Raw genomic sequence first — 21,488 nt, 5'->3', positions numbered from 1 at the left:
GCGGTTCGTGAGTTCGAGCCCCATGTCGGGCTCTGTGCTGACAGCTCGGAGCCTGGAGCCTGCTTCAGATTCTGTGTCTCTCTCTCTCTCTGACCCTCCCCCATTCATGCTATGTCTCTCTCTGTCTCAAAAAAAAAATAAACATTAAAAAAATAAAACTCTTATTTTCTATTTGCCCAATGAAAACAGCTTTTTTTTTTTTTTTTCTGATGCTGGAAACAATGTGTTTTTTTTATTTCCGAAACATTTTGTTCCTTTAAATTTTTTTAATTTTGTGTGTGTGTGTGTGTGAGAGAGAGAGAGAGAAGAGAGAGACCAAGCTGGGGAGGGGCAGAGAGAGAGGGAGACACAGAATCCAGAGCTGGCTCCAAGCTGTGAGCTGTCAGCACAGAGCCCGACATGGGGATCAAACTCCCGAACCGTGAGATCACGACCTGAGCCGAAGTTGGACGCTTAACCGACTGAGCCACCCAGGCTCCCCTACTTCCAGAACATTTTGAACGATATATAAAATTCTTTTTTCTTGAAACACTTCCTTTATTTTTTCAAATGTTAATTTATTTTTGAGAGAGAGAGAGAGAGCGTGTGTGTGCTTGTGTGGTGGAGGGGCAGAGGATCTGAAGCAGGCTCTGTGCTGACAGCCGAGAGCTGATAGGGGGCTCGAACTCACGAACTGTGAGATCACACCCTGAGCCAAAGTCAGACACTCAACCTACTGAACCACCCAGGCGCCCCTGTACAATATATTAAATTCTAAGCAGGAAAGTCAGAACCTCCTGCGATCCCATCACCCGTGTCAGGGTGTTCAGGAGCTGGCATCACAGGACCTGCCTGTCCTGAGCACAGTGAGGCAAAGCAGGGTCTTGGGGGTGGGGAAGAAGTGGACTGTGGCCTTGAACCTCAGACCCTGCCCCGCTCCTTCCCTATGCAGCCCTAGCTGCCTCCTTGGAAAAGTGGACACGGTAATTTCTCCCATAGGCTTGGGGCCAAGGCTAAGTGCGAACACACCCTGTCCAGCTGAGCACCTGCACGTGTGGGCTTTGACTGTTGGAGGCTGTTTCCGTTGTTAACCATCTCTCCCCTTCTTGACCACTGGCCAGCGCTCTTCCAGTTGAAGTTCCCCCAAATCTTCAGGAGGGACCGCGGCTCAGCTCCAGCACCACTCTGTCTGTGGCAGCAGAAATCTCACAGCCGGCAACTCCTTCTCAAAGGGCTTTTCTGCAAAGGAAAGGAAAGGTGAGCAAAAGGGGCCCAAAGGACGTTCTCCAGAGAGATTTGAGTGGGGACCTGTGTGTGGCTGACACAGTAGTTGAAAGTGGGCAGGTTCCTCTGGGGGTGGGGTGGCCAGGCCCCCTGGGCTGAGATTTGCAGAACTAAACTAAAATAAACTTTATAGTTGCAATCCGGGCAATAGGTGTTTACTGAGTGGCCTTGCTGTGGTAAGTGCTGTGTAGGATAGAAGGTTGAAGTAGCCAGGTCCAGCTGTTCAGGAAGTTGACTGCCATCAATGTGGGGTAGTGGCAAAACAAGGCATATGAAATAAGAGGGCTGACAAGGCCGAATGTACTTGGAAGGGGGCCTTGTGAGCAGGCAAAACGCAGGAGCAAAGGTTTGGGTGAGCAGAAAGGGAAGGGAGATTCTCCATTCTGCTTGGTACACAGGGTAATAGGGTTTGGGCAAGTGTGAGGAGTAGAGGCTACAGGGTAGCCAGGCCAGGATGCCTTGGCCTTGACGTCCAGGTTGACAGGGGGGATGGATGTCCAGTGGTCCCTGCGGTGTGCTCATGCCTCCGGGAACAGTGTCTCCTTGCAGGCAGGCCGGTCTCTCCTGAGGGTCCAGCTTACTAAGCCTGCGCTGGAAGGTGAGATCAGGGGTGGTCCAGGGTGCACCTTCTGCTGGACACAGCCCTGGAACCAGCCAGCAGAGCCACTTGTGGTGGTTAGAAGAGAAGCACTCCCATTCCTTGAACAACACTGCCATGAGCTGAAAAATTGTCCTAATAATCACACAAGCCCTCAGTGATCCCGAGGGGATCAGGGCCCCCTGGAGCAAGGATGCACCCCCGCAGGGCTGGCTGCTCTCTGAGGAGGCTGCCTTTGCCAGGCGTTCTGCCTGTGCATCTAGATCCCTTTGGGGATCAGACTCAGGTGCCCCCAGAAAACCTTTGTCTGTTGCAGAGAGATTTGCTTAAAGCTCTTTAATTCGAGAGTAGTTGAGCCTAGAGCAGCTTCAGGACATCCTCCCCCTTATGACTTTCAGCTCCCACACTCTCCGCCAGGCCCTGATGCCCTCAGAGGCCACTCGCAGGTTCTCATGAGCTTGGTTGGTGGGGGGGGGGGGGTGTAGACAGGGTCAAGGAGGCCTTTTTCACCTTCTTTGATTCTTCTTCATGATCACTCACTAAGGACGCTTCTACTGGAAACTCTTACAGGATGCAAGTCACGTGCCAGCTGCCCTTTTGAGACAGGAGTCTTGTTGATTCTTTTGGGGAACACATTTGTGGGCCCACCCAATCCTATCACTCTCTGGTGTTAGATTTGGGCAAGTTTCTTAACCTCTTGGAGCCTCAATTTCCTGCCCAATGCGTCGAGAATAATCACCCCACAGGATGGTGGCTAGGTCTAAACAGCGATGGTTATCAAAGTATTTCCCGGTCACAAGCGTGATATAAATAATGTGCAATTGGGAAGAGCTGCCCATGTACCTTAGTGACTCAACATGCAGAGCTAGGAAAATGTTTCCTCAAACTTAAATCTAAAGGTATTTTTACTTTAGAAAATCTCTTGCGTTTAATATCTATTTGTCTCATATAATGTGTTTTATGATTTTGATACATATAAAAGATTATGTAACGATGCGTGAATTATGAAACATGTAACGAAGGAGACACCCACCATAAGAGCACTATACTCACCATTAAGACTTTGGCTTTGAAATGTCCAGCCTAGCTGGGGCCTCAGCCCAGTTGGGCCCAATTTCCCTGGAGTCTATTTCCTGCTGGCTGTGGGGAAGGGGGAATAGATAGGGGATGAGGGGAGATGAGCCCATGGGGGAAGCCCAGTCCCAGAATCAGGGGGGGGGGGGCCCAGATCCCTGGAATGTGACTTCTCTTCTGACCACGAGTGACTCCGAGTGTTTCCCACAGTTCTCCAGGCCGGAGTTCGTCTTGCTGGCTGGAGAGGCCCCAGTGACTGTGCACCTGCCTGGATCAATTGTGGTAACCTTTGGGTTGACTGGGCAGGGGTGGAGGGTGGGGAGGGAGCTACACTGCTGGGAAGGCCTGGAGGCCGACTGACCCCTGAGTGGGGTCTCAGGCTGGGAGGGCCCTGGGGGTGGTGGTGCTCACTCTCTCTTCCAGGCTCCTGCCAGAGCCCTCTGCCAAGTCCCACTCCTGCTTCCCGTCCTTCAGCACTTCCTCTTCTCCTTGAAGACGAGCCTTCGGCTACTTCCAGCTCATCCTGCTTGGCTTTCCAGATGCAGCTCAACTTTGTCACCTTAATGAGTCAGGAAATATTGTTTGAGCATCTAGTCGGGGCCAGGCCCCACTCCAGAACCCAGATCTATGTAATGTGAGCAAAATGGAGTCCTTTCCACCTGGAGCTTTCATTCTAGCATATTCATACTTGTCCATTTGCTGAGGTGGAAAAGTCAATCTCCTTTCCCTTAGCTCTGTTGCCCCAGCCCAGGGAAGACTGTGGGGCCCCAAGGGGTTCAGCCTCTGTCTGGAGGGGCACTCGGTGTCTGGATTGAGGGTGGGCAAGACACTTGTCCCTGCTGATATACACTCAAAGGGCTTTCGTGATACCAGACCAGAGTGGGGACAGCCACTGCCATGACCTGCTCCAAGATGTCTTGGGGGTATGTGTGCTTTACTGAGACCTTCCTGAGCCAGCCCCCTGCAGAGGAGGGGAGAGATAGGCTTCCCTGGAGAGTGGAAAGGGGCAGCGGGAGGGACAGGTTGGGCTGGGCTGGAGCACCAGGGTGTAAGGGAGTTTGCAGCCAGGACCTGTCCTGGCAGGTGGGCAGCAGAAGCTTCATTGTCCCATTGGGCCCCACTTAGAAAACACACGTTCAAAGGCACAACTATTAAGAATTTCAAGGGGGCCCTTGTAGAACATTAAACCCAAGCAGAGGGCCCTTCAGAGCACATGGGTGCCCCCACACCTCTCTCTCTTAGCCTCTGCACCAGAGTGCCTCAGAGTGTATTGTGTGATCAGCCCTGCCCAGGATCATGTAGGAACCCTTTCATACAGGGACCTCAGTTCCACACTGGCCCCTGGAATGTGGGGGCTGCCCCTGGGTGCCACAAGGGTTGGGATGTGGTCACAGGCATGGTCTCCATGACACTAAAGTCACACATGTCAGTGTCCATATCCATGACTGTCCTCTAATGAGGACTTTCTGGATGGAGGTCCAGGCCAGACCCCTGGCTGGGCTTTGGACACAGGTGATACTCAGCCTATGTCCTTAGAGAGGCCAGGGCTCTGAGCACAAGGTGCCATGGAAGTAGAAAAGGGAGTGGGTGGCTCTGCCCTCCAGGCCACAGACAAGGATTTTGAGCCAGACCTCAAAGACTGGTAGGAACCCGCCATGTGGGGAAGGAGAGGAGGAGTATTCTAAGCAGGGGACATTGCATGCAAAGACACAGGCAACAAGCCCATGTGGGGGCAGAATGATGGGTGGCTGAGCGGTGGCAGCTGTGGTCAGGGTGGGGCTGTGGTAGCAGATGAATCTAGAATTAATCTCAGCAGGGTGAAGAGAGAAGTCTGGCTGCTGCTTATCTTTGGATGTGGCTCTGCTGACCAACTTCTCGGTTCAGAACAATCCCCTTAACTCCTATCTCCTCACTGGATCTGTGCCCACCCCTATTCTCTCTGCTGTGCACTGGGGGTGGGGGTGGGGGCTGGAGGAACAGATTCAGGGTGATTGACACCCCTGGGACATATGATCCATGGATGAGGTCCCTGAGAAGCCTAAGCCCTTCTAGGAAGCGGAGCCCAAGGGTCAGCTGGGGTTTCAGCAAGGGGGAGACATCCACTGGACCTGCCTCCCAGCCTTTAGAGTCCCTGCAGAGCCTTATAGAATGCGGACTTGAGTCCAGTTCTGCCTCCTACTAATTCTGGCACCGTCCCTTCCTATGCTTGTCATCCCTTAACTAGTATCTTTGAACCTCATTTTTCATCTACTGTATGGGAACCCTAACATACTTATCTCATAAGGTTGTTTTTCATTAAGTGAGACAATGCGTATAAAGTGCTTAGCACAGTAGCTAGCCCACAGTCAAGACTCCTGTCTCGTAAGTTATTGTTACAATTGATACTATTATCATTTTCAGACCAGAAAAGGGAAATCCTATTTGGCTCTCAGGGCCCTCTGCGTGGTGCTGTTGAGTGGGCAGTGTCTGGAGGTGAAATGTGACATTATGTCAACGGCAGGAGCTGTCTTCAGTGCTGTCATGTCTTTTGTCAACCTTGGGGAGCTCACCTGCTTTGGCTTGGCTTACATGAAAGGTAAGCGTGTGTGCATAACCTACTGCTGGCCTGGTGCCTCACGTAACCCAGATACCTGGTTACCTGAACCCTCTTCCTTCTACGAAAATTGCTTGAGGCTGGGATGCCTCACCTTGCGCATTTAGACATCAGTTAGCATGGTGAAGCTTCAAGTGCTCATTACAAAGTGTCAAGGGAGTGCAGGAGATTATAATGAAATCGTATATGTAAGAGGCTATGGGTTTCTGTGATTTGCCGGGTCTGGTTGATCTGGTTGATCAGTCTCGAAGCACTGATGCTAGATAAGTGAATGTTAAAAGTATCTCCTTGTAGGGATGCCTGGGTGGCTCAGTCAGTTAAACGTCCTACTCTTTTTTTTTTTTTAATTTTTAATGTTTTATTATCCATATATGAAAGAGAGGGAGACAGAGCGTGAGCAGGGGAGGGACAGAAAGAGAGACAGGAAGATACGGAATTCAAAGCAGGCTCCAAGCTGTCAGTACAGAGCCTGACGCGGGGCTCGAACTCACGAACCGTGAGATCGTGACCTGAGCCGAAGTAGGACGCTTAATTGACTGAGCCACCCAGGTGCCCCAAGTGTCCTACTCTTGAGTTCAGCTCAGTTCTTGATCTCAGGGTTGTGAGGTCGGGTCCCCCCGACTCTGGGCTCCACACTGAGCCTGGAGCCTACTTAAAAAAAAAAAAAAAAGCAGTTCCATATAGATGGGAATGTAAAATGGTGCAGCCACGGCAGAAAGCAGCAGAGCGGTTTCTCAAAAAATTAAAAATAGATTTGTCGCATGATCCAGCAATTCCACTTTTGCACACATGCCCAAAATAATTGAGAGCAGAGTCTTCAAGAGAAGTTTTTGCACCCATGTGTGTAGCAGCATTGTGTGCAGTAGCTAAACTGTGGAAGCTCCCCCAAGTGTCCATTGGCAGATGAATGTGTAAGCAAAGGGTGGTATGTACGTATGATAGAACATGATTCCACCTTAGAAAGGAAGGAAATTCTGACCTATGCCACAACACGGACGGACCTGGAGGATGTTGTGCTGTGTGAAATAAAACAGTTGCAAAAAGGCAAATATTGTAGGACTCCAACTGGGTGAGGTACCTAGAAGAGGCAAAATCATAGAGACAGAAAGAATGGCGGTTGCCAGGGGCAGGGCGGAGGGGGAGTAGGGGGTGTGGTTTAATGGGTACAGGGTAGCAGTTCCAGTAGAATTCTGGAGGTGGGTGGTGAAGATAGCTGCATGGCAATGCGAATATACTTAACAGTACTGAACTGTACCTTCAACTGTGGTTAAGATGGTAAATTTTTTTATTATGTGTATTTTACCACAATAAGTTTTTTTTTTTTTAATTTCCATCGAATCATACAGGACTAACGGGAACTCAGCACCCCACCCAGGAGCCATTATGAAGACCTTCCCCTTTCCCAGTTCTGCCCAGTTCTTCCCTTTGACCAGCTCTGCCCTTCCATTAGGGACTCCTATTTCCAGCCATGCAATTATACCTTTGCTGTAGTTGACGCTAAGTGCTGTGTGGGAGAATGGAAAGGAGGTCGAGTTTGGATTATTTGGGCTCTCAGGTTCAATCCTGGCCAGCCCCTCTTGCTTAGGAATCGTAATCTTGGTGTTTCTCTATTCTCCCATCCCCAGTGGGAGGGGCTCGGGAGCTTGTTGTGGGGTCGGTTAGTGTCCAATGGGGCGGGGGGACAGGATGGGGTAGGGGGTGTCCTTTCTCCATAGCTCTCCATAGACCTCCGAGAGACCCCTCTCCCAAGTAAAAGAACGAGCACGATACGCTTCGATGTGATGGACTGATGTTGGCTCGATCTTTTGTAAAGTGTGAAAAGAAGAATCTTTAGGAAACACTGTATCTTTATTGATCTGTAACATGCAACTTAAAGAAAACCAGTGTGCTTGTTCTGAGTCCCAACCTTGTGTGTATCCTGGACTGTTTCCCCCCAGTCAAGTGTGTGTCCTAGACCCCTCCATGTGGGCATTCTTGAGCCACTTAACTGGGATGTTCTGAGTAAAATGCTCAAAAGTCCCCAGTGTGGGGCTTGGAAATAAACCCACTGGGAGGGTTTGCTAGCCAAACAGTAATGGACACCTGTGTATCAACTGGGGAGAAGTGGCCCCAAGGGAAGGGTGAGTTGGTGTGAGTGGTCAGATTCAGGAGCAAGGGCTGAGGGCAGAGGGGGCAGAGGTCTGGGCGCCGTGTGGTGAATGCTATTTTATCTTCTCTGGAGACCTTCCTTTCTCCAGCACACGCAGCTTTTGAGAGAAAGGGCTGGTTATCCACTTAAAGGGTCTGCCTTCCAAAACTTGGCAGAACTCCTGTGCCCGAGGAACCTGCTGCAGTGTGCCTCTGGGCTGAGAGACTGACGCATGGAGAAGGGTGTGGGCAGAGCAGGGCTGGGGCAGGCCTGTGGGGGTCCCAGAAGGAGTGGGGGAGGGGGTCAGGCTTCAAGTGAAGAGAGCAGAGGTGAGGAGGCAGTGCCTGCAGTGGCTGGGGCTGATTCACTGTCCCTCCTGGCAGTGTTGGGGGACAAACTCAGCAGGGGTTGAAGTCCTGAGCTTGGAGTGGAGTTTCCAAGCTGGCAACATTCAGGTCAGAAGGCAAAGATGACTCCACTTAAGCCCGGTCAGTTTGCTGGGGCTGCTAGAACAAAATACCATAGACTGGGGAGATTAAACAACAGATCTTTATTTCTCACAGTTCTGGAGACTGACAAGTCCAAGATCAGGGTTTGAGCTTTGTCGGGTTTGAGGTTCTGCTCCTGGCTTGCAGATGGCCACCTTCTCATGGTGTCCTTACATGGCAGAGAAAGTGAGCCCTGGTCTCTTCCTTTTATTACACTAATCCCATCATGGAGGCCCCATGATAAACCTAATTACGTTCCAGAGGCTCCCCATTCCCCCATTACATTGGGGGTAAGAACTTTGGGGAGATACAGACATTCAGTCCATTTCATGCCCATGGCTGGGGAAGTTTAAGAATGGTCCAGTTGGGGCAGAGGGCCTGGCCCATGGCAAAGAGCAGAATAAATAGTCATTTCTTTGTTTTTGACTTTATCTCTATAGATAAATAGCTGGAAGGCAGCTATTAAGTGATTTCTTCTCTGAGATAAATAATCACATTTCTCCTCTTGGCCTGAGTTCTTCTTTGACTCTCTCCTCTCTGTTTCTGACTCCTGGCCCCTCCACAGACCCAGCAAAGGTCCTGTGGCAGCAGGTGTCCAGATGACTTGCTTTTCTCCTGTTTGACCCTTCTGGGCAGAGCTCAGGGCTGTGGGTGTGAAGGGGTGGAGTCTGTCTGACTGCCCTTCCCTCTCTGTTTCAGACAAAGAGTTCTTTTTCTTGGACGATGAAACCAGGCTGTGCAAAATAGCCCCCGAAGGCTGGAGTGAGCAGCCCCAGAAGAAGGCCTCCTCGAATACCTTCACACTCTTTCTGAGGATAAAGTTCTTTGTCAGTTGCTGTGCACAGCTCCAGTGAGTGCTCCAAAATTTTTCATTTGTTCCTTCAGGGACCTGTGTATGTGCTGGCTGATGTTAGAGATAATGGGTGACAAGTGCTTGGTGAATGGCAAATTACGCATAAATAACAACAGTCATCGTGGTCGATCTTGCTGGTTAGATTCCAATATGACAGAACAGGGGGAAATCAGCATTTGGGTCCCAGTCAAAATGAGAACTTGCCCTTTTGTTTCAAACGTGGTCCACTCAAAGCCAAAGTTCTCCCTTGACCCCAAAATGACCCTCCCCGAGCCGCAGATGAGGGTTGGAGGAAGGGGTTATGTGTGGCTTCGGAGTTGGGTAATTGCCTCTTTATTCCTTTGCTTCCTGAAAACAACATCTGAGCTTCAGTTTTCTCACTTGGACCACGGCAACAAACATCTCCGTGGGTGTTGTGTCAAGTGCTTGGCACACAGTAGCCCTCAACTTGTGGCAGGAGGCATGATGTGGGTAAAGGAGACCACACTCATCTTGCTGGCATCGCCCTCTGGGTTCTTTTAGCTTGTACCCCATCTTTTCTCCTTGCCCTGCTTCCCAGACTGAGAAAACCCTCTGGTTTTAGTGTTCTTTCCCCCCCTCAGCATTCCAGTGACCCTTATTCCTGCGTCTCTTTTCCAGGAACAGCCATGCAAGGCACCAATTTTATCTGCAGCTTCGGAAAGACATCCTGGAGGAGAAGCTGTACTGCAATGATGAGACGCTGCTGCAGCTGGCGGTCCTTGCCTTACAGGCTGAGTTTGGCAACTACCCCGAGGAGGTGAGGGTGGAAACTTGGGGCCTGTGGTGGGGTCATTGGAGAAGCAGTTATGGGAACTATTAGAAATGTGGAGACTGAGACTTTGAGAAGTTTTCAGCCTCTACCACTGAGACTGAGGTAAATGGGATCCATCCACTCACCCATCCATGCATCCATGCATGCATGCATGCGTGCATCCATCCATCCATCCATTTATCCATCTATCCATCCACTCATCCATGCATCCATTCATCCATCGATGCACCCATATATCCATCCATGCATCCATGCATGTGTCCATCCATCCATCCATCCACCCATCCATCCATCCATCCACCCATCCATACATCCATTCATCCATCCATGCATCCATATATCCACGCATGCATGCATGCATCCATCCATCCAACAAGCTTTCACTGAGTGCTTTGCTGGGTTTTGGGGGTACAAAGATGGACAAGTCAAGTGTCTACATTGTAATGTACTTCTAATTTGAGGTTTCTCCTAAAAATAATAATTTGCTAATTTATTGAGTTCCCATCCCCTTCATCATCACCAACAGGAAAAGACAACCTTTATTAAGAGATCACTCTGTACCTACCGTTGACCTAGACTTTTCCCACAGTGTTAACTCACTCAATCCTCATAGCAACATTGTATTACTCACATTTTCTAGAAGAACAGTCTGAGACTCATTTGCTAGAAAATGGTAAAGTCTAAATTTGAGCTTAGGTGTGTCTGACTCCAAGGCCAGTGCTGATTCTGCTGGAAACATTGCTTCTCAGAGCTTTACTCTTTTTGGCCAAACCCTTGTCCTTGCAGCAGAATCACACATATATTCCTTTGACTGATTTTGCCTATGATGGTCTCGTATTACAGTACTCAGGGAGTTAGTAGAGGCTACTGGCTATTTAATTTGCAGATGCATCACAGCAAGGAGAGATGATGTTAAGCGATTTACTTCCTTATTTAGGATTCAAAGTGGGGACACAAGACAGGAAGGAGGGACCAGCCAGGTAAGCTGTGACAGAGAGCAGTGCAACTTTGCTCTGGGTTCAGGAAGCCCCTACCCGTGTTCCAGATGAGGGGAAAGGGGCTTGGCCACAGACCTCAACTGAGACTGAGTCATGCGACCCAGCAGTGTGACGTGGCATGCAGTTGTGGAGGCCATCTCTGGCTGTGTCGGTAGAAATGGAGAGGGAAGAGTGAGCAAGCAAGGTGGGCTCCCCACCAGCCCACTGGGCTCTCTCTTGGATGGTATTGCCATCATTATGTGACATAAGCTGGGTGCCTCTAGGAAGTGCTTACCTTGGAGAAGCTACGCTCAAGAGAGAACCTGAGAACTGCGTGAAGGAAGAATCCACTGCTCAAAGGGAAAAATGTAAAAGGCTTAATCTCTGTTCCCCGGGGCCTTTGACTGCTTTCCGGAAAGTATCTGTACACCCATCCCCACCTCATGTACCCTCCAAAGCCAACCCCAACCTCACAACTTTCCTGGCCTCCCCATAGGTAGAAGGAACCCCACTCTGGTCCTTGGTCCTTTTTGACATCTCCTCCACACCCCTTGGCCAGAAGAAGGGATGATTCAGCACTCTCTTGATAGCAAGTGACAGAAAATCAAGCTCAGATTGGCTTGAATGAAACGTGTAATTTTCTGGTTTGCAAGACTGAAGTGTTCAGGTCCTGCCTACCCTTATGACAGGCTTCTAGTCCTTTTACTGCTTACCTGGTAGCTTCTTGCTATCTCTTTTTTAGCCTCCAGGCCTGGGGTCCTAACCATGCCTAGGGCTTGCTGGGCTCAGGGATTCCAATGACATCAACAGGACTTGGGCTTCTGTATCTCTGGGCCGTGCTCTCCTCTTCCAGTTTTGCCTTCGGTGGCTTCCGGATTCTACCCTCCAGGTTGCAGCCTGGCACCAAAGGGAGGGTCTGTCTGTCTCTCTCTTTCTCTCTTCTTCTCTCAGTAATGCCATGGAGATCCTACAGTTCTGTCTCATTGGTTCTGATGGGGTCATGTGCCTACTCAAGCCAGTCACTGTGCAGGGAGATGCCATGCTCTGATTAGTTAGACTTGAGTTACATGGCCACCCCGAGAACCAGGGTGGAGTTCACACTATGCAAATACACGGACTGAGGGGAAGGAAGGATGGTTCCCATTTCCAGAAAGAGAGGAAATGGTTGCACATGGCTAAAAATATGTCTACCTACCAGTGAGCACTTAGCGGTTGGCAATGCTACATCCTTGGTGAACAAAGGAGCTGCGTTTAGCCGAAGTTCTGAGTCCGCTGGGGTCATTTTGGTCTGGCCTTGTGTTATGGGCTGAGGAATGTTCCTCCAAAATTTATGCGTTGAAGCCTTAACCTCTGGTACCTCAAGAATGTGATTGTATTTGGAGACGGGCTCTTTACAGGGGTGATTACATTAAAATGAGGCTTTCTGGTCGGGTCTTAGTCCATTCTGACTGGAGTCTTTATCAGAAAAGATTAAGACTCACAGGGAGACACGAGGGATGCTGGAGCACAGGGGAGAGACCAGGTGAAGACAGGGAGAAGATAAGCACTTGCAAGTAAAGGAGAGAGGCCTCAGAAGAAACCACCCCTGTCAACAAACACCTTAATCTTGGACTTCTAGCCCCCAGAGCTGTAAGGGAATAAATGTCTGTTATTGAAGACATCCAACCGGTGGCATCGGTTATGGCATCCCAGCAGGCCAACGCACCTGGAGTCGGAGAGGGAGAAGCTGCAACCACCAGAGAGTCTGGACGCCTTGGTGGAGATCTGTGTCTTTAGTCCTCACACAGTGTGGGGTGGATAGTGTGCCTGTTTGCCTCAGTAGCTGGGTTTAAGAGCGAGGACCAGTTCAAAAGTTAAAATGGTTCTCAAGAACAGAACCATTCTGAACCAGCAGAATGGTTCTCAAATGTTCTGTGCTGTGACCCAGGTTTGAAAAAGAAAAAAAAGGTAGACATTATAACCCAACCCACGTGGGTATGTACATAGAACAGAACTGAAACAAAAGTTTAGGAAATAAGATGTACCCTTTCTGTACCTGTTACACATTGGTGTTTCCTATTCTATTGTAGTTCATGCTGGTTATGAACCATTAGCCATTAGCTCGCTAATGTGTTACAAGCTGCAGTTTGAAAAACACTTTTTAGCCCGTAGCATTCTCGTTTTGCTTTCTTCCCAGTAGATCTTCAGAAGGGACAGCCATGTCCAGAGTCTTCCAAGGCCCTCTTTATTCCTCACCCTGCCGCATTTTTCTCCAGAGCATTTACCACCGCCTGCGTGGTATACGCATTTATCAGCCATCCTCCACCTCCAGCACCTCCCCCAGATTCACGGAGCCTCGCCCTCTCTCACTGCTGTGGACGAGAGCAGTTCCAAGACGCTCTCTGCTGTCCCCACATGGGCCCCCAAAGGCAGACACTTTCCTTTTCTCTTGTATGTGTAAAGGCAACAGATTACACAAACCCACTCATCTGGGCACCCACACCCTCAGTCCTAATTTATGGAGGGCCTGCTCTACTCTTGGTATCATCTAAGCCCTATGTCAACCCTGCAAAGTCCGTGTTATTTCCATCGGCAGTTGAGGAAAATTGTGCCTCTGTGAGCTTAGGTAAGCTGGTGAGAGCACAGCCAGGACTCACTTCCAGGGCCTCGCTTCACTGTGAGCCAGGCACTGCGGTGGGCGCATCAGAGGGTGCTTGGGGAGACGCAGAGAGGAGGGCCTGCGCCTGTGTCCGTGTCATGGGGGGGAGGGGGGCGGCGGTGTGGCAGGAGGAGAGGGCTGCAGGCATTTCCCTGCAGCCCTAGCTAAGGCGGCTGTGAGGCTGGGCGGCACCACCAGCCAGATCCGGGAAAAACCTCGTGTGCCCCCCTAAGGGGCTTATATCTTGTTGGATAAATGGTTCTAGGGCTGGGGGGAGAAATTTAATTTGGAAACCACTGTAGTGAAAGACTGGGAGCCGCTGCAGAATTCTAAGCAGGGAAGTGACATGATTACATTTGCATTTTAGAAAGGAAGACAAAGACATGTTGGTATAAAAATAAATCTCCTTCATCACATCAGTGCGACAGAACAGCTCTTCCTCTGGGTGTCTCCCCTTCCAGCCTTTGATTACACGTGGGGATGTTATACAGGTGTAAGCATTGCCGCCTGCATTTGCATTCCGCTTTCCTGCTTGCTGACGCGCCTTCCTGCGGCCTTCCTTGTCATCATCTGCGACGATGACAGTGGGAGCCTTAGCAGGGCTGGACCTCTGCTCACTTTCCAACCCCGCCCCTGTCAGGCATCACCCGGAAGTGCCACGTAAGTGGTAACTACTGCTGTTACTGTTCCTGTTGCTTCCGATCTTTCTTTGTGATGAATGACATAGAAATAAATGCTTCTGCTAGGGCATTTTTAGTTGCATATTGACTTCTTCTCTTGGACATATTCCTAGCTGGGTCAAAGGTCCTAAGTGCTTGTAGGTTCATGGCAAAATTGAGTGGAAGGTACTGAGATGTCCCGTGTTTTCCTTTGTCCCCACACATGCACAGCCTCCCCCATTATCAACATCCCTCACCGACATGGTACATTTGTTTCAGTTGATGAACCTACATCGACACGTCGTCGTCCCTCAGAATCCGTTGTTTACGTTCATGTTCGCTCTTGGTGTTGCGCGTTCCATGGGTTTGAACAAATTTATAATGACACGTGTTCACAATTAGAGTATCATACAGTAGTTTCACTGCCCTAAACATGCTCTGTCTTCCATATATTTGTCCTTCCTTCTCCCCCACCCCCACCTGCCAACCATCCCCTGGCAACTACTGATCTTTTTTTTTATTGTCTCCATGGTTTTGCCTTTTCTAGAATGTCATATAGCTGGAATCATACAACATGTGGCCTTTTCAGATTGACTTCTTTCAGTTAATATGCATTTAAGTCCCGCCTCCCCTCCCCCCCCCCCGCATGTCTTTTCATGGCTTGGTAGCTCATTTCTTTTTATTTATTTATTTATTTTTTTAATTTTTTTTTTCAACATTTTTTATTTATTTTTGGGACAGAGAGAGACAGAGCATGAACGGGGGAGGGGCAGAGAGAGAGGGAGACACAGAATCGGAAACAGGCTCCAGGCTCCGAGCCATCAGCCCAGAGCCTGACGCGGGGCTCGAACTCACGGACCGCGAGATCGTGACCTGGCTGAAGTCGGACGCTTAACCGACTGCGCCACCCAGGCGCCCCGCTCATTTCTTTTTAGCTCTGAAAAATATTCTGTTGTCTGGATGTACTATAGTTTATTTATCCATTTCACCTACTGAAGGACATCTTTTGCTTCCAAGTTTTGGCAATTATGAATAAAATTGCTATAAACACCCACGTGCAGGCTTCTGTGTGGACATACATTTTCAACTGCCTTGGGTAATTACCAAGAAACATGATTGCTGGATCATATGGTAAGACTATGTTTGGAAGACAAATTGTCTTCTAAAGTGGCTGTACCATTTTGCATTCCTACCGGCAACGAATGAGAGTTCCTGGTGCTCCAAATCCTCACCAGCACTTGGTGTTGTCAGTATTCTGGATTTTGGCCATGCTAATAGCATTCTGAATGCTTTTTTATGCAGCAGATTGCTGAGCAATTTCTTTCCATTTGTGTCTGAGCTTAGCTCAAAACTGGCATGGGCTAGCTCTCAGTTGAGGATTCTTAGTCCATGGCCACATGGGGATAGGTCTGTGCCATACCAGGAAATGGGGATGCTTCCCTTCAGATCCCCTCACCAGACCGACCTGCCCATCACCAGCCCTGAGAAGGCAAGATCCTCCCAGTTCCCAGCTGCCTTTCTCATGGGTAATTATCCTCAGCTATGGGGAAATGACTTGGCCAAGTTTAAGCTGGGAGGGGCTGTCTAAGACCAGGACATGCTGATTCAGGAGTATAAGGGCAATTTCAGCTTCCTCTGAAAGTTCTGTCTTCCTCATTCCTTATAGTGGACCCTAAGACCACCCCTCCAAAACTTTTTTTTTAAGTTTGCTTATTTATTTTGAGAGAGGGAGAGAGAGAGAGAGGGAGAGAGAGAGAGCATGTGCATGCGTGAGAAAGCGGGGCAGGGGCAGAGAGAGGAAGAGACAGAATCCCAAGCAGGCTCCATGCCATCGGCACAGAACCCAATGTGGGGCTCGAGCTCACGAACTGTGAGATCATGACCTGAGCTGAGATTACCCCTCCAAAACTTCTGCATACCTCTCTGCCCCAGAGTCTTTATCAGGGAACCCTGCATCAGACGGCGAGTGATGCTGATCTCCTAGCTGCTCACTGTAGGGTGGCAGCCTCAGTTCCCTAAAGACTGGATGGAGGTTCAGGCTTGGGGTAAGGTGGGGCTCTCAGATCTCTTGTTCAGGAGACAACATCTTGATCCCCTCGTGGTGAGATGCCGGCATAGGCAAGACCTCCTTTGTGAGAATGTGACAGTGTACTAAGAGCATATGCAGACCGGAAATGCTAAATGCATAAAAAGGAACAAAGTTTTGGGGCTAGGGTTTTGCTGTGACTTTTGGGAAGTGGTGTGGCATCGGGGAGGGTGTGAGAGCTTTGGATGACCGAATCTTGTTTCTGTCACTAAGTGGTGTGATCTCGGCCCTGTTGAATGACTTCCTTCCTTGTTCATTTTGTTCATCCTGCCAGTGGCAATAGAAATATCCTCACAGGATTACTGTGGGATGGAAAGAGCTAATGTGTTCTGAGGACCACCTGGCATACAGAAGGTCTCAAAAACAGGTGGCTCCTTTCTTCTCTCCCTTCTATTCATGTCATATGGTTTGGGCCAACTTCTGATACAGTGTAAAATGTTACCCTTGGTGGGCACTTCAAGGGAGCATCCTTGCCCTGGCGCCCTAACTGGAGTTTGGGTTGCAGAGGCTTTTGCTGTGCTCAGAGTTCCATAAAAGGCACCTTGACTATGCCCCCCCCCCTTTTTTTCCTGCATCTTTCCAGCAGATAGAGAGTAAAGCTTATTTTCGAGTTGAAGATTACATCCCAGCGAGTCTAATTGAGAGGATGACTGCTCTCCGGTTGCAAGTTGAAGTCTCGGAGATGCACCGTCTCAGTCCTGTTCTCTGGGGAGAGGATGCCGAGCTGGAGTTCTTGAGGGTAAGAGCTCTGTACTCTTGAGAGGGGGTGTTGGTGTTTAAGGGAATGCAGCCAGCCCTCCCCTCTGGAGCTTTCTCTTGGGGATTGGATGTGCTTAGACCCACAAGGAGGTATGAGCGAGGGACTTGAGACTGGGAGGAAGGAAGCTCTAACATCCTGCAGGGCAAGGAGACTGTTCTGGGAGCAGGTGGCATATTGGAAATGATCCCCCCAAATTTAGTGGGCTGGGGTGGGGATGGTAGGGCCTTTCTTTAATCACAGAGTTCACAGTCACTTTTCTCACAGAGACATACGGGAGAACACTCAAGTACAAAACTGGGGTATGAGCCAAAAGCAAAGCCATGGGAAGACCTCTGGTTTCCGGCCTTCCAGGCAACTGTCCTCCGCACAGCACAGATGGTGTGGTCCGTGCATATGGGTATGGCTCTGGTCCACACTCTCTTCAGCCCTCAAGCAAAAGCAGTGGCATTCCGGTCCCTGATATCTGTGGTACACACAGAGCCTAGGATGGATAGCCTTTGTACACTCCACAACATACCAGCTCTGGGCCGAGGGCTGCATGGAATGGAGACAGAGAGAACCTGCTCCCTGCCCGCCAGGGAGTTCTACATCTCCTGGGGAGGAAAGACAGGGACCCAGAGACTTGCATAGTGTGCTATCTGATGAAAACAATAACAATGTGTCAGGAGAGGAGGGAGGGGTGCTTTGCTGGGGGCAGATGGAGCTGGGAGGGGGGCACATGGGAGCCCCCACCCCCTCCAGCCTGGCTTCCCCAGGGCAGGACGCTTGGCTGGCCTTTACAGCTGAGGAGCTCTTTCAAAAGAAGCTCCGAATTTATACATTTCTCTGTGCAAAAGTCTCTCAAGATGGATAGAAACATGTCCATGGTTTATTTTTATCTTATTTTTTGCCTTTAATAGAGATGGGCATTGGAAAGCAGACCTGCCCAGGGGAGATCTGGCCTTTTCTTTTTGGTGTCATTTAATAGACTGTCTGCAACACCTTGCACATGTGAGTCCACAAGCACGTCATCTGAAACGCCCTGATGGCAAGGCACTCACCGCTTTCTATAACCCAGCATTCGTGCATGCTGCTTGTAAGAGGATGCGGCCTTCCTTTGATGAGGGACAAGTGCGCACCTCAAAGCCATCAGTGCACATCTGATGGAGGGTGGCCACAGAACCACAGAACCAGGGGGGAAGCCAAGGGCTAGGGCCTGCGGGGGCCCCTGTAGGACCGAGAATGCCCACCTGATCCCCCCTCCCGAGGCTCCAGCTTTGTTTGCCTGGCTCTGTGTCCCTCCCTCTCCTGGTTGATTGATGGAAATTGATTGTGAAGGAAGCCACCATCTCATAAGCAGAAATACAGGAAGACTTTGCCTCAGTCATTGCTGGAAAACAGCGAATAGATTTGGCTTCATTCGCATGCCATCTTATCAGTGTTGAGGAATACTGGCTTTTAGTTCCCCGTGGTGGCTGGTTGGGCTTGCTAAGGCTGTGTGCCAGCCCTGGGGCGTGAGACACCCACACGAGAGGGCTTTGTGACCCCCAGAGCACTTTGCGACCCTTCTCTTTTGGGTGAGTGTTTGTTAAGCAAAATCCCCCCACCCCCATAATGATAAAAGTAACAATTTGCTCGGAATTCTGTGGAGACAGCACAGTTATATTTTGTTGCATTAATTCTTTGTTCTGTGCGTTCACACTGTGTATACACATACACATTTAAAATTGGGTTTATATTATATATGCAGTTTTGTGTATTTTTATAATTGCCTCTCACCAACATTTTGAAACTTTATTTTAAATCAGCACACGGTGTACCCTAAATTTTTTCTCAATACTCTGGTGTTTGGCACATAAATTGTTTTTAATAGGGGACTATCTTAAACAATACTGAGATTAGCACTTTTTCTACGTAAATCTTTAGCTGCATTGGTGCTTAATTTCTTAGGGATAGAATCTCATGAGTGGAGTTACCAGGTCTCAGGTTATGAACGTTGTAAACGTTGTTGACAAATATTACTAAGACACTCTACGTTTTAGTCCTTTCTATACTTTTCTTGTCCCCTCTACTAGGCTGTAAATGTCAGGGCCCTGAATTCTCAGAGCCCATCACAGAGCCCAGTTACTTCATGAACAGTCACTGGATTATTTAATTACAGTTCCTCGTGGCTCCTCTTTTCTATTATCAGATGGTGCCTCTTGGCCTCCAGTTCACCGATGACTAATTCTGCTAGTTCATCATCTCACACTAGAAGACTTGGCAGAAATCCAGTTTGGGTAACGCTGAATAACATACTCTGGAAGATTCACAACTACATTAGCATATTTATCCCAGAACAACCTGTTCAAAGTTTACTCAATGTTTTCCAGACTTCTTCAGCCATGGAACCATTTTTTCCCACCTAACTAGGGGTTTTGATATTCTATTAAGACATTTTATTTTCTTTTCTTTCTTACTTTTTTTTTTAGCAGTTGAAATCATACTGGCTGTATCCTGTGTTTTACCCCACTTTAACATGTGCGTTCCCCAGATAATTACAAATGCTTTGTAAATATCCTTTCTAAAGGCTGCCTAATGATCCCTTTTAAAGTAGTATTGCCTTGGGGCGCCTGGGTGGCGCAGTCGGTTAAGCGTCCGACTTCAGCCAGGTCACGATCTCGCGGTCTGTGAGTTCGAGCCCCGCGTCAGGCTCTGGGCTGATGGCTCGGAGCCTGGAGCCTGTTTCAGATTCTGTGTCTCCCTCTCTCTCTGCCCCTCCCCCGTTCATGCTCTGTCTCTCTCTGTCCCAAAAATAAATAAATAAAAAAAAACGTTGAAAAAAATAAAGTAGTATTGCCTTTAGGAAATATTTATCTCTGGCAGCTGGTCCCCCAACCCAACCTCGCTAGTCGACACCAACCCTGAGAAGGGTTTGTCTTAATTATGCAGTATATTTTCTTAGGACGGATCCCCAGGAATGGAATTACAGGGTCAAAGGATCATGAGTTGTTATGAATTTCTTGACAGACAAGTCTGTTTGTTTCAACAGTTTTCAGTACAGCAAGGGTGCTGCATAGGCTGGGAGCCAGGAGAGCCTGGGTCCGGTCTAAACCTGGCTGCTGCTATAGGGGGCAGGAGAAAATAGTGAGATGCCTTTAAGCACCTGGAAATACAGTGACCCTCTGAGGGCAATCGGCAACTGCAACATGGAATGACCAGGAGAGGCACTACAGAAAATTCCCTAGTAGAGCATGGAGACATAGAGAACATTATTTTTTACAGATTGAAAACGCCCCCGAGGATCTTACACATATGCACCCATGTTTCCAAACTTTACAGAAACTCTGAATTTTAGTTGTGAAGAGTGGAGTTGTGGAAGGAATCAGACTAGTACTTCCATTTGTGACTCCGAAGTGTATCTCTGGTTTCTGATTTGAAAAGAGATAGCTATTCCTGTCTGTTGTGATCGTTGTGAAGGTTAACGTGAAGACTAAGTGACGTCATCCAGGGGAAACGTTTAGGATGGCGCTTCACCACTTAAAAATTTTGTCCCTCTAAGTACTTGAGGATCACGTCCTTTAAAAAATAAAATTAAATACTAAACAATTTCAAAATGTAGGCAAGTCTAGCAAAGGCCTCTTTATTCTAGTGAAGACCATTTTAAGGCTTTACACTTTTTTAGAAATATCACATCAAATTATTTAAAAGAATTTTATCGTATTGGTTTGGGATGACTCTAGTATCTTAAGCGCATGCTTAGCCTGGCCATTGGATATTTCAGCCCCAATGTTCAATAAATAGTGTTTTGGATGCTACTGCTGATGACAATGATGGTGATGAACAGTGTCTCCAAAGTTAAAACAAGCAGGCTCAGGGCCCAGAAACTTAATCAAGGTCATGTGAAGAGCTGTAGGCTCTGCAGGCAGCAGAACCTGTCTGAAGAGATTATTTATTTTTTATTATTTTATTATATTATTTATAAGAGAGATAGTGCATGTGAGCAGGGGAGGCAGAGAGAGAGAGAGAGCGAAAGAGAGGGAATCTTAAGCAGGCTGCACACTTAGTGTGGAGCCTGACACAGGGCTCGATCCCACAACCCTGGGATCATGACCTGAGCCCAAATCAAGAGTCAGGAGCTCAACCAACTGAGCCACCCAGGTGCCCCTATCTGCAGAGATTATTAACAGAAATAAAAAATACAGCAAGGATCCCGAGAAAGGATCCCTCAGAAGTCATAATTTCTCTCTATTTTTGTTACCCCGTGTGGCAGTGGGAGAAATTGGCCAGGGCAGACTGCTCTCTTTTGCAGGGTAGGGATGGGATACCAGATCTCACCAATGAAACCCTTCTGAGAGGGTTTCCAATTCCCAGAGCAAGAAGTCCCTGCTGTGAGTCCTGGTGCATCAGCCTTCTGATGAGGACTGGAATCTTTCAGGAGAAGACGAAGGTGGTAGACCCCAGGATAGAGAGGTGATTACCAATCAGACATAAAAAGATTTGCATCAGATTTATACCCCGATCTCTTAAGAGTTTGGTGGGCCTGATGCAGTCCCCATCTCTGATTGACCCTCAGGGCTCTGACAAAATTCAGTCTCCTGACCTGGTAAACGGAGGACA

At 48.8% G+C, this 21,488-nt stretch overlaps 1 protein-coding gene across 1 annotated transcript in view; it reads left to right on the top strand.

Moving 5' to 3' along the window:
- Positions 1-21,488, top strand: part of LOC125933133 (FERM and PDZ domain-containing protein 2-like) — a 47,467-nt gene that overhangs the window by 12,634 nt on the left and 13,345 nt on the right. Inside the window, exons 3-6 of the mRNA XM_049645998.1 lie at positions 5,399-5,510; positions 8,781-8,994; positions 9,637-9,775; positions 16,734-16,889. Of these exons, the coding sequence (XP_049501955.1) occupies positions 5,399-5,510; positions 8,781-8,994; positions 9,637-9,775; positions 16,734-16,889 (621 nt within the window). The remainder of the gene's footprint in view (positions 1-5,398; positions 5,511-8,780; positions 8,995-9,636; positions 9,776-16,733; positions 16,890-21,488) is intronic.

This window comes from Panthera uncia, chromosome D2 (assembly GCF_023721935.1).
Source record: "Panthera uncia isolate 11264 chromosome D2, Puncia_PCG_1.0, whole genome shotgun sequence".
Classification (NCBI taxonomy): Eukaryota; Metazoa; Chordata; class Mammalia; order Carnivora; family Felidae; genus Panthera; species Panthera uncia.
The sequence above is the reverse complement of the archived record's forward strand: the minus strand, read 5'-3'. Positions and strand labels throughout refer to the sequence as shown.